At 44.4% G+C, this 13,146-nt stretch overlaps 2 protein-coding genes across 2 annotated transcripts; one reads left to right on the top strand and one right to left on the bottom strand.

Moving 5' to 3' along the window:
* The first annotated feature begins 138 nt into the window (after positions 1 to 138).
* Fs(1)n (female sterile (1) Nasrat) lies at positions 139 to 7,172 on the top strand. Its single transcript, XM_076826515.1, has 16 exons — positions 139 to 455; positions 561 to 1,074; positions 1,143 to 1,438; positions 1,512 to 1,816; positions 1,909 to 2,607; positions 2,678 to 2,929; positions 2,992 to 3,307; positions 3,387 to 4,211; positions 4,285 to 4,797; positions 4,875 to 5,083; positions 5,161 to 5,299; positions 5,380 to 5,654; positions 5,780 to 6,145; positions 6,219 to 6,545; positions 6,656 to 6,809; positions 6,879 to 7,172. The coding sequence occupies exons 1-16, from the start codon at positions 260 to 262 to the stop codon at positions 7,073 to 7,075; spliced, it is 5,583 nt and encodes a 1,860-aa protein (XP_076682630.1). The 5' UTR covers positions 139 to 259; the 3' UTR covers positions 7,076 to 7,172.
* Positions 7,112 to 12,955, bottom strand: LOC143376330 (kinesin-like protein KIF6). Its single transcript, XM_076826517.1, has 14 exons — positions 12,534 to 12,955; positions 12,344 to 12,462; positions 12,205 to 12,279; positions 12,081 to 12,123; positions 11,918 to 12,022; positions 11,030 to 11,139; positions 10,387 to 10,503; positions 10,171 to 10,302; positions 9,585 to 9,719; positions 9,148 to 9,244; positions 8,925 to 9,080; positions 8,645 to 8,867; positions 8,503 to 8,562; positions 7,112 to 8,420 (listed from the first exon to the last, which is right to left on the bottom strand). The coding sequence occupies exons 1-14, from the start codon at positions 12,597 to 12,599 to the stop codon at positions 7,360 to 7,362; spliced, it is 2,499 nt and encodes an 832-aa protein (XP_076682632.1). The 5' UTR covers positions 12,600 to 12,955; the 3' UTR covers positions 7,112 to 7,359.
* Between the last annotated feature and the right edge of the window lie 191 nt (positions 12,956 to 13,146).

Below are 13,146 nucleotides of genomic sequence, written 5' to 3' on the forward strand. Positions count from 1 at the left end.
GCTATTATCACGTGCGAACGAAGTAGAAACTCGGATTGGTTAATAAATACTCAATAAGGAAAGCGTGAGGAAGGAAGGATCTAAGGACACCTATCAAGCCTGCTTATATTTTCACACGCACGCTAAAATCTTCACCTGTATTGCGTCCTCAGAGGAGACACCGTTTCAAGACCGTATTCGTATCAAAATATTTTGTATCGCTGGATTCAGTATCACGAATCCGTTGCTGCGAATCGTTGAATCTCGTCGTGAAGTTGAAATGTCTTCAACGATTCTTAGCAGCGCGGTTCTGCTGATTTTCTTCTTTTACGCGAGTGTTTCAAAGTGCTGGGACCTCGAGGAAGCTGCGCAGAAGCTCATTGGCACGAAATCTTTGCGAACTCCACGCGATGCCGAGGACTTGTCGCCGATTTGGTTGGAATACGAATTCGACACAGGCGCTGGGAACAGAGAAGGCAATTATTACTGTTAATCACTACTCGATCCCTCTGACGCTTAAAATATTCTGAGACATCTTGAAGAGGCATTTCAAGCTTGAACAAAAAGGTTTCTTCTTCCAGAGCTGATCGTGACGGACATTTCGGTGAACGAATACGCGAGCCTCCCACAAACGGGGACGAATTGCCAATTCGTGGAAGCGAATGGAACTGGTTACTTGATTCGTAGCGCACCATCAGTCTTATCGTTCCACAAACTCGAGCTTGATAATATTCTAATCGGCGATCCCGCGAACTTGAGTATCACAGGAGTTATTTCGACGTTCAAAGTGATCAGCCTGAACAGCTTTCGATCGACGGTGTCCAAACCGGAAAGCGACCTGGTCGTCGTTTTGTGCGTTGAATCGGACAGTGGAACGTCCTTGCAATGGTACAGGGTGTTCGATGGAAAATCCTTTGAATTTTTCTGGTCCTGGCCGGTCCAGAAGCACATAAAGGACATAGAGTTCGCCCAGGTCGGGAATGGAAACCAGCTGTTGCTGTTGGACGAGGACGAACTCCGTTTTGGGAACATGTACTCGGCCATCGATATTTATAGCTTCAGCATCGATTTTTCAAACCATGCTTTCCACTTCTGGTAATCACCCAGTTTCTCGTTTCTCGAACAGTGCTGCTGCATGTAATCATCACGTTGACTTAATTTAGGCTCTGCCAGAGGACGCTGGTACCAAGAGTGTTCGAGATCCAAGTCTGCTCGGTGTACGAAAGCACATTGTTGGCCCTTCAAGGAGGTAGCGACGTGTTTCTGTACGAATACAGAGACAGAACGCCGAGCAGCATATTTGAGGAGCTGCAGACGATCAAATCGCAAGACCTAAAGAACTTTGTCTGCTTCGAAAGCGGGTACCTGCAGTTCCTAGCGATATCTGGTCCCGAAGCTGGGTTGTTTCACTTCTTCGAGGGTGAATTCCAGTACAACACGGAGTCCGAGTCGAACTTCGGTACGATTTCAATTTCAGATGTACGATCTTCTTTAGAATTAGCCTGACACCGATTCGTTTATATTTCTGGCAGATATCACAGAGATTTCTTGGGTCAGAGATATCAGGCTGGATACCTACAGAGATGAATCTTTATTGCTGATTCAGTTACGAAACTCCACGGTGATCGCTTTAGCGTGGCAGGGTCTGAGTTTCAAGAGGATACAGCTACCTAATAACGTCCTCGATGAATTCGACCTGTCTATGGTCACAGTTATCCCAAAAGTTGGCTTCGTTTTTGGCAACAGGCTCGTCAGGCTCCATACTGACCTGAAGGACCTCAAACACCCGATTCAACACACTACGGAGAGGCTGTTGAGCCTGCAACGTCTGCTGAATGTAAGCTTCTCGTTTAAGTTAACATATCAAAGAGTTTGCATGGAAATATAGAGTGATATTGCCAGTTGCAAATCGTGGAATCTGTTGTCTAGGACTCTCTGAATTATCAAGAAAGAATTCTCAACGAAACGGAGTCGCGTCTCGAGAAGAGCTACTTGAAGAAGTCCGAAATCACCGGGTTGTGGAACATCAGCGAAGTGAACGCGACGAATGCAGTGATAGCCAACGACGTGATCTATTATTCGGTCACGATCGGATCTGCCAACTTGACGAGGGAAGATTTAGGCTTCAACGCGACGTTTTATGCAGAAGCTTTGAAGGATTTGGAGCAGAAACTGGGAGAAGTCGACGTGAATTTAATTGGTAGTCTGGATTCCAACTCAACGGAGCTGAGTTTCGACTCCGAAGTCGAGGTATTCGGGAATATTAACGTCACTGGTACCTTGAATGTCGAGGATTTAACTGTGGAGTCCATCAATGACGTCAACGTGCTGAGTGACTCTCAAGCCGACGATGAAAGCGGCGTTATTGAAAACAGAAAGGTGTTTTCTTCCATGGAAGCTGTGAATCTGACGATACGTTCATTGAACGGTATCCCAGTAGAGGATATTCTATTCAGCGATTCGATAGGGGATTACGGGGAAGTAGATTTCTCGAAAATAAGACGGGCTGAAGTTAAGGGACACCTTTCCTTCGATGTGATTAATGACGTTGAGTGGGGAAACTTGATGAGGAGCATCGTGTGGAAGAACAAGCCGGCAGTTATTTGTGGGGACACTGTTATCGAAGGGGTAATATCTGAATCCTAGAAACTGAACACTTTTTCCTTGATACTAACATTGTTGTATTTAATATTTTCAGACCTTAATCGCGGACGCCGTGGATATAGATTTTCTGAACGATCTTCAATACCCAGAAGAGTATGTATTGATGGATAGTGACACTGTGGTCGACGTACCAGGGCCGAAATCGTTCAACAAGCTCGTAGTTTTAAAAAATCAGGCGAACACTATAAATGGCATAGGCATAGAGGATTTCGTGATTTTGGACAAAGAGAACGTTCTTAATAAGGAAATCACCTTTGAAAACCTGACAGTTGATGGTGTTCTACAGGTACGTTTTTGAAGTTCAAATGTACTTTCGTTTCGAATACTTGGAACGATTAAAAATTGCAGGTGGATGGCGAAGTAACAGGGCTGGAGAAAAAGTATGCTAAACTGTTGAATGAAAGCTCTGAAGTCTCGTCGAATATCATCTTCGGGGACTTAACAGTTTTGGGAAACGTCACGTTCGAGAATTTATTCGTGAAGCAGCGGCCATTGAATCTGACGGATTTATTATTGAAAACCGATCAGAATGTCGAAATAATTGGGAAGAAGACGTTTCTGGGGAATGTTGCGTTCAAATCCAATGTAATAATCACATCTGGCATGGTAAATGGCCACTTAATAGACGAATTCGCGACTTTGGACACGGATCAGCAATTTCCAAGTAAAAATCTAACTTTATTCACGCACACTTAGAATATATTGGATCTTTAGAGTGTCCTTCAACCCTTTCTGGTTTACAGATTTAATAAAAATATCGCCACACGTGACATTTGGAAATGTAACATTTGGAGCTGTGAAAAAATTGGAAACTCTTTTCAACCAGAACGAAAATTCAACGAGCAGTTGTTTGGAGAAGACAATTGTGTTCAAATCTCCAATTACTCTGGACGAATTGTCATTTGACAGTATCAATGGCAATATTTCATACGCAGACTTTGCTCGGAAGATAAATGAAACATTCCAGAGTATCCCCTTCGAGAACTTGACAGCAGATAAATTAGAGGCTGAAGAAATCGTGCCTGTATTTATAAACGGCGTCGATTTCGCGAATTTCACTAAACACTTGTCATCCTTGAACGTCATAGATGAGTATGTTATCGATAGTTTGGAGACCGATCGCTTAAACGCGAAATTTATCAACGGTATGCCTGTGGATGAGATCGATCGTTTGAAGAATCACGTGAATTCTTTGCTGGCTGGAATATTCAATGGGACTGTTACTTTGGAGTCTCTTCAAGTCACAGGGAAGATAAATACGAAGTTGATTAATGGAGAAGCCGTAAAAGACCTCTATAAAACTGATCGAATCGGTACTGTGGTTTTCAAGGAGAATGTTTCCATCGAAAACTTGACGATTCTTGGGTCGATGAACAATTTCGATTTTCTGGAACGCGTGTCGGACACGGTGCTAAAAACTGATCAAAATATCAAGGTCGATGGGTATAAGTTATTCGATGTTCTCACTTGCAATCAGCTTGAAGCTGAGTTTTTGAATGGACATGCAGTGGAGAATATCTTTGATCCAATTAGGGAACAAGAGTTGACAGGCCCTGTGGTTGTAAATGGTACGTTGTAAATTAATAAACACTGAATTACAGTGCCATTTAATTAACTCGAAATTTCTTGGCATGTTTCAAGGATCCGTGACAATTATCAACGAGTTCAATGCGACTGGAAATATCGGTGACGTGCCCTTCCACGATTTGATAGACAGATTCAAGTTCCTGGGGAACAATTCCTACGAACTTGGAGGAAACGTTCGTTTCTTCGGAAACGTGTCCGTTGAGAACCTTTTCACCAATGGCACGATTCAAGGAACAGACTTGGATGGCTTCTTGGAGACGACGATTCCCAAGAACGAGGACAACGTCACGATTTCTGGCACGAAAGTGTTCCAAAGCCCTGTCACCTTTAACGGCGCGTTCGTCGTGCGTGACGCGTTGAACGACATCGACTTGAAGAGATTCCGGAGGGCTGTCTTCGTTGACGAGCCTTTCTCCGTCCAGTCGAAACTGATTTTCAAGGATGGCATGAAGATTGAGAAGGATATTGCCGTTGAAATAGAGTTGGAGATGAAATCTCTCATGGGGGTCGATGTAGATGAGTTGCGACTCAATGTTCTGTATCTGAACAGGCCCACTTATATCAAAGGTTATTTGAATAACGCTAAAAATACAATATAATTATATTCCGAAGATTGTGAAAGTTTTTTTTATATTTCTTTGCAGAAGCTGTTACGTTCAATGACGTGACTTTCGAGTCAGATATCAAAGTGTCGAAGTTCAACGACCTGGATATGAGTTTGTTAATACCATTGAATAGTGAGCAAAGTTTGCCAGTGGTACTCAAGTGCCTCACTGTCACCGTCGATGAGATAAAAATCTGGGGATTGGTCAATGAGAAGAGCTTGGACACGATTCAGGAGAACACTTTCATGGTATGTTGCTGGAGACAAACACAAGCGTTGCTTGTCTAATTTGAGCGCCAAAAAAAGGGTACTTTTGCTTTTTCCAGATGAGTGGGAATCAGAACATAACAGGACACATCAACTTCCTTGGACATGTTCAAGTACGTCGCGATTTTAACGCGCGTCTCATCAATGGCATCGATCCAACGATGATGGTCCCACTGAATTTGAAGAGTGCATTGACTGGTAAGAATTTTGAGAGAAGTTCCATGAAGCCTTTGTGTGATCTTTCCTTTTACGAGAGTTCTTTTCGTCCACCTTATCAGGGAAGTTCGTGTTTGAGAAGCCAATCGTCTTCAACCAAGGTCTTCGAATCCTAGGCTACCTGAACGGCATAAATCCGAATCGATGGGAAGCAGTAGCTATCACGAAGAATTCCTTGCAGCAGATCATCTCTGGTAGATGGACCGTGCTGGGTAACGTCCACTTTGAGAATGGAGCCTCAGGAAGGGACACCCTGAATGGCACAAATGTCACTGAACTATCAGCCACTTTGGCGAAGAGGCATTTGGAAATGGACGCTCTGATGGCAGAGACCAATGTAGAGTTACCATTTCTTTTATAGAAAAGGTCCAGGTTTCGCTGGGAATTGCATAGAGTCTTCAATGACTTCTTCTATTATAACTTGATTTACTTTAATGCTTGGAAAACACACGTTTCTCACAGGAAAACTTGAACACCATGTGCCAAGATCTGAGTCAGCTGCAGCGTCACGCAGAGAGGCAAATCTACAAGTTCAGCGTGTTCGACTACCTGCAGATCATCGAGTACGACGCCACCATCGTCAGCCTTCATCATATCGAATGGCAAGGCTTGGACTACATGCTGGTAAGCTACAGCACCTGCCACATGCACGCGTACCTGTTCACTGGCACGAATTTCGAGCTGAGGGCCAACGTACCTGATTTTGGAGTAATCAATCGATGGACCAGCTTCAAGCACCACGAGACCTTGTATCTCCGCACCTCAGGGACAGACTCCTGTGGAAATGGACCTCTGAACTATTGGAAACTCGAGGGGGATCAGTTTATAGTGAGCTTTTATGTTGCAGCTGATCTTTGAAAGTGTTTCGTCCCCTTCTACACGTTTCTTTCACTTTTTCCAGCATGTTTTGAGTCTAGGCCACGAGATAGACCAAGATCAATTCTTGAGGTCGATTAACAAAAAAGATGGGAAACGGTCCTTGGAACAGGTGCAGGATAAGTTGGAGAAGTTTTTTTCGTCTCACGCAGATGATGATGACGTGAGGATTGTTTTGAAGGGCGATGAGATGGTGTTGACTAGTAGACAGGCCATTCATGAACAGGACTTGGTTAACAGGAGTGTTGGTATACGATATGGGATCCCTGAGATTCTGAATTTCAAGGCGGGGGTGTTTGGGAAGCATATGTTCTTGTATCATGACAAGGAAGTTAGCAAGGATCACATATTCGTGAGTTAAACTTTAATAAGAAATGCTTTGTGTGTTCGTTTTGATAGATTCTGATGACTCGTATCATTTCATCCATAAAAATCTTTGTTACCCTCCGGTACACTATACAGATTTGTAGCAACGACGTAAAACAGAAGAAGGTCCTGCAAACCATAAAATCTCACAGGCCAACGTCGTTCAGGATCCTTAATTTCGAGGGTTCGATCGAAACGCTGCTAGTTTTCGTCGATAACAGAAGGAATCTTCAGATTTATGAATACAAAGGTAGCTAGATAAGGGTTTACAAAATGTTTAACTCTCTCGAGCTTAGTAAAAGCTGTATCTTCTTTCTAGGAATCCAAGGATTTGTGCACAGGGACACCATAAGAATAAATGTTGACAAACTGTTCAGCTTTAAAATCAGGAAGCACCCTAATCTGGCAAAGCGAAACTGCCTCGCCTTGATCCACGAAAATCGATTAACGATCTTGGAGGCGAACATGCATGGCGAGAGGTTGGATATGGAAACGCTGACGTGCTCGGGACATTGAAGCTTGTTAAAAGATCATGGGTATTAAAAATACTGATGAATTAATATATAATTTATTTCTGTAAATACACAAAAATAAAATCAGCATTTCATACAAATCAATATGTTTTCTTTTATTGTAGTTAGTCTGGCAACATCACCTTGGCTTCTGATTATAAATACTAATACATCAAGAAAATCTTATTGCAAAGTGCATATGCACTTGGGACATATTTATTAATCACCACTGTGTGGTTGAATATAATTACTGCTACTGTTAATATCACTGCTCGCGTGTGAAGTCTCCTAATAAATACCACCCGATCGTTTTGCCCTGTAAAAGGCAATAATTTCCTCATCGATCTCAGCATCGCCAGTCAGAGGCAGTGAGTCCTTAAAATCTGCCTCGTCCAACTCTGACTTTTTACGAGGAGTGCAGGCTTTGCTTGTAACACTTGTAGCACTCCTCTTCCCTTCAATCTTCTTGCTCCTACTGCTCTCTATTTCATCGCTGGAAGGGTTGTTAATACTCTTTCTGGAGCTGCAAATATTCTTAGTGCCCAGCGGTTCAATATTCTCTTCTCTACTCGAATTATCATCGAAATCATTACAGTTTGCCCTCGAACTAACTTCAACCCTTTGGAGCGACGCTTTTATCGACTTTTCTCTGGGTTTACTTAACTTTCCAGGTACATTGAAGTTCAGGAATCGCTGATAGACTGGAGCTGAGTAGTCCGTCTCTTCAAAAGGAAGTTCTAAGGCTGTCTTCATTTCTTCACATTTGGTTTCAATGGTTTGAGGCGCAACAGTAGGGACTTTGTCAGTCTCTGGCTTGACTTTTGCACCAGAATTATGTCTGGTAGAAATGTTTTTCTTCGTCGAGCTTTGAATCTCTCCACACTTGGCCTGATTCCTTTCGATCTTGCGAAAAGATTGCTGATTCAGATCCTGGTCAGTCGCTTTATCATTATTCTGAGTTGCATTACCCAGAGTTAGGTTGACAACGTTGCAGGGCAATAAATCTGGCTTCGAAATGCCTGTGGGAATTGATTTGTTGGTTGAAAATTCTTCGAGAGTGTTCCTCTGGCTATAATTCTTCTTATCTCGATTATCCTTCTCCTGATGTTGACTATTAATATCCTGTGACTTATCATCCACGTGATCGTGGAAGGTAGACTTCGAAGCTTTCAGTCTTGGTTTTTGTTTTCTTGGAGGAACATGACTGACTATTGAAATCTCCTTTTCATCGACGATATTAGCAACCGAGGGCGCGTTGTCTTCCGCGCTAACATTTTCTGCGTTTCTTTTTAAACCGCTTAATTTTCCAATCAGTTCCGAGTTATTTTCAATGCTGACTTCAGTTGACCCTAGCAAACAAACCGATTGCACAGTAATCAACTGAATAATAAAAAGGGAAAAGGATATAGTTACTCAAATGATTGCAGCGACCTTCTTTGACTCGATGCTCCAGGCTCCCTCTTTCCTTTCTCACCAGATTGGTTAACAATGCTATTTAAAACTCAGGAAGCGATCATATAAATAAGGGAAGGCAAGGAAGGGTGTGTAGCATAAGAGAGCAGAAATAGGATACAAATTTCCTTGTCCCTTTGAACGACCATGTTCTTATAATATTCCACTTTCTTCAAGCAGCTGTTAGGGTCTCTGTTTAATTGAAAAATCCTCTTGAAGCTTTCGAAGCAATACTGCATCTTCTTCGGATTATGATCCCAACGAATCTCAGTATTCGACTCTAAAAAGCTTTCGATTTGAGAGTCCAGATTTCCTTTATCTTCAGCTGTGAGGTCCTCGGAACTCTGCGACCACGCAAAACAAAGCACCCCTTTCCTTCAAACCATCCCCCACAAAATTACCATTTGCTTTGCCATCTCCTTGATCTGTTCCTTCAGCCTCTCGTTCTCCAGTCTCAGTAACGCGTTCTCGCTGCGCGTATCCTTCTCCAGGACAACCTTCGCCTCGTTCCTGACGAGAGCCACCCTCTGCGCGAACCTGCAGGTGGACACTGTCTCCTGACGACGAAGGCGCGCGATTAATCAACGCGATGCTCCGCAGCCGATAAGATTAGCAATTTCTTACGTTGACGTTAAGGGTCGTGACGCTCAAATTAGCCAGCATCGTGGTTAAACAGTTTCCTCCCAAACTGTCCCTCAGAATCGATGTCAGGAGAGAGTTCCTAGGAATGCAGAGTCGTGCAGAGTGCAACGGTTGACAGAAAAACGGGGAACCAACCGTTCCACGGTTGACTAAAGGCCAGAAATTTTGTCAATCACCGTGCTACACTTTCTAATCGCGAAACCGCGATAATAATCTCCTGCACCCAACAGTTGGGCACAAGAAGGGCCCGCAAGAAATGATTGAGTTGAAGTGTCAGTGTTGCGATTGGACGCTTCGCGATTTAAAGTAAGAGGGTGTAAGTTAGAAGGTGTAAGGCGATGATCGCTGAGAAAGATGTTGGCCGAACGGAATAAAGGAAGACGAGGAGGATCGAGCGTGTCAGCCAGCCGATTTAGCACCTGTAAGGAACGTGACCCCCGCTCTCCTGACCCAGACACACTATGACTTGCTCCAAGTAATGTAGGCTCAGGTTAATGTGCTTCGCCTCGGTCAGGATGGTGCCGGTTATCGAGCATTTGTGGACCCGCTCGGACCTACGGAAGTCCCACGTTACAATTTGCCATTTAACCCGCGGACGCAGGCAAGTGGATTAGGTGATGCAATTGCAACAAGGTGTTCATGGTATGCTCTCTTCCTTGATAGGGTTGAGGAAAAATCAGGGTCGCGTAGAAACTTGCTATAAATTCTTTTGACTTCCCTGATCGTTGGAATGAGTTCTGCGCAAGCTTCAAATGAAACGCAACTCGTGGAGGAAGCAGTAATTGAAGAAGAAGAGAACGAGAACGTAATTGGAATTCTGCAGGATTGAAAGGGAATGTTTCTAGGATTATCACTTATACAGTTGTTTTAATTGACGCCTGAGTGAGATTCCTTTCTATTGAGCTTTCTAGAGCGGGTTATCTCTAGCCAGGGGCCAGCTGCACCTCTTCAGCAACCCACTAGCCTGGTACCTTCAGTCGATAGTGGAAGAACGAAGGTACGAACCCAGCTAGGTCCACCAGGTGCACTTTCGCTCGCTTGTACCGCTCCGCACCGAACTGCTTTATGGAGACCACGATGGTAAAGACGCAGTGCGATCTTGATGACTGGGGATTCATTGGTGTCTCGGCGGTGATCCTATAGAGACGAGTCATTTCATTGTCCTGCGCTCCTTCTTTCTCCAAATATAAATATGCTGGATCAAATTGCAGATTATCTAACCGATTGTCGTCGCCCAGTAGCAACATTTCCATCGCCTCATCCGCACTGCTTACGCAGTGGAAGGTGAGATTCTTCAGATGCAGTTGCCCCGCCTCGTCCTCCTGTACGTTGACGCGCCTGCAAGGCGTCAGACCTGTCGTAAGGTACACACCAAAGAACCCAACCGATAGATCGCGGAAATGAGATATCGCCGTTCTGTCGGCGATCACTTGGGACTTGTATCAAAGCGTCTCGATCAGAAAGTTCGCGCGTTGCGTAAAGCTAGTTGGTTGAGGGTACTTCCGCCCGCGAGTTGCCATTGGGAAAATACATGCTAATTAATTGCCTCCGCACTCGCGTTCGTTCGTGGCCTTTACTAAAGCCTAGATCAGCTCTAATTGACGCTGAATTTGTTGCACTGGAATCACTCAATTAATAGCCCCTCTAAGCCTTTGATTGCCCCTTTCTGTCGGGCGAGACGCGACAGAAGGAATGCAATAAGAAACGAGGAAGGAGTGGATGTGACGCGGTTGCACCTTGCGTTCGCGCGATTGCTCCATATTTGAGGCACGTCGGAATCACGGCTGATCGCTCCGGCCGGCTGTTTCCCTTAACAGAGGCCCGGGTTTTTGCGAGCCACGCCATTTACGCCGCCAGGACTTACGGTAAATCCTCCAATCTCGTAACCGCGGCCCTCCGATCCAGCAGGTCGTAGCCGTTCTCGTTGTAAATCTCCAGATAAGCCACCTCGACGGAGTACACGTTTTCCGGCCGCTGCGTGCAGATTTAAGGGGGGATTCTCGACTAGCAGCCCCGAAAGTAACTTGCATTTAAGAATTTTTTTTTTGAAAACTGTTCGTCATACTGGATTAAACTCTTTTGGGATATAAGGAGGCATCTTTGAGCTTGCAGAAAATATTTTCTTTATGTCGATCCTTCTTATTATTTATGAATTATTGTGGAATCTCGTCCACCTCTTCGACGATGTGACTCCTGTTGGCGGGATGTGTAGCACCTATCACAGTCATCTGATTGCAAAAAAATAGAAGTATCTCAAAGTTAGATAGTTTACGCTGGGATTGGTCCACTTTAAAGAAAAACAATGAAAAATCGAAAGAGTTAGAGCGTTTAAGAGACAAATTAAGTCTTTCCTTAGACAAATTTTTCATATTACTCTGTATATCGACGTAAAAAGTATTATAAATAAAAACTGAAATTAAAATTTTAGGTCCAGTCCCAGCGTAAATTATTTAACTTTAAGAGAATTCTCTTCTTTTTGCAATTAGATGACTCTGGCAGGTGCTACACCTGACGCCAACATCGCCGAAGAAATTCCACAATAATTAATAAATAATAAGAAAGATCCACGTAAAAAAAATATGTTCTGCAAGTTTAAAGATGCCTCCTTACATTCCGAAGGAGTTTAATGCAATATTAACAATAGTTTTTTTCAAAAAAATTCCTAAATTTCGGGGGCTGTTACACGAGAATCCACCCTTAAGGGCGTATACAGTTCTCGTTCCCTCTCTGCAGCTAGCTTAGAGTATCCAACCTTTCGTATGACGTCGAACAGGTACTGCAGGCACCTGGATATGATGCCACGGTCATCGTAGCTTCTCTGGTCACCGGTTATAGTGTACGTCTTTCCGCTGGCCGTCTGTGGAGGAGACGATTTGAATTCCCTTGGGGGAAATTATTTGGGCAGGTCGATTTACCTGGCCGTAGGCGAAAATGGTGCCGTTGTAGCCGTCGAGGGCACTTGAACAAACGAAATCGCGTAGCTGAATGAACGATTGAAGTTCGTGCTTTGTGGTAATTAACCGATACCCTTCCTTTTACCTTTCCACTACCGGCCGCGCGACGTCCTCGAACACGTCTTCCTGCCTCGTGGATTCCTCGAATATTTGGAAGAAACTGAAAGTATCGAGGAAGTCGAGCCTCTGGGAAATCGTTAATACAGCGAAGGTAGAAAACTCACGAGAAACTCCACGATTCCGCCCGATTGTCGGGGTACTCCTTCGTCTTCTGCGCGGGAGTAAGCAGACGCAGGAAGTCCTCCTCGAGGTGTTCCTTGGGGCGATGGTGCACTTCGTAATTCTTGGGGAAATTACACACAGGTCATGAAATCCTTTCTAGGCTCTAGTACCGCGGTACCAACGCGCACGTACCAATACGTTTCTCCGATTCTTCTCGGGCTTCAATCTGGCGTAGACTTTGATAGCATTCCTGGCCATTTCGTTTGCACAACCCCGGTCGGTTAATCAAGGGAGACGACCACGCGGTTATGAATCGACGAGAAACGATCGATTATAATCAGTTTCACGGCGAGTGACACGCGTTCCCAGTAGCAGGTAGCACCTAATTGCTGCAAGAGAAACCGATGTAATTATATAATTAGTTCATTAACTGCGGCCAGATCAAAGATACCAGGAGAAGCTCTGCCGCGCTTCTCATTCATCATCAACGGCGTTGGAACAGGAAACTAGATACCACGCGCATATACGATCTGTATCTAATCCGAACCCCACATTTAACGATCCAAAACAATTAATTACTCGAAACGATTTGCCGCGAAACGGTAGAAGTAAACGAAACTCGGGGAGTTCACTTTCAAGCTTGCCACTGAGAAAGCCGTTTCAAGCGGACCCGCCGCGTAACGGCGGTGAGCCTCAGGGGAGGAGGGACTGAGATCGGCGAGTAACCCCCCTGGCGTTCATCCTGAATCTCTCGATATTTCGCTGCGTAGCGCTGCGCTCGTGCTTCGATCGATCGATCCACCCT

This window comes from Andrena cerasifolii, chromosome 14 (assembly GCF_050908995.1).
Source record: "Andrena cerasifolii isolate SP2316 chromosome 14, iyAndCera1_principal, whole genome shotgun sequence".
Taxonomy (NCBI): Eukaryota; Metazoa; Arthropoda; class Insecta; order Hymenoptera; family Andrenidae; genus Andrena; species Andrena cerasifolii.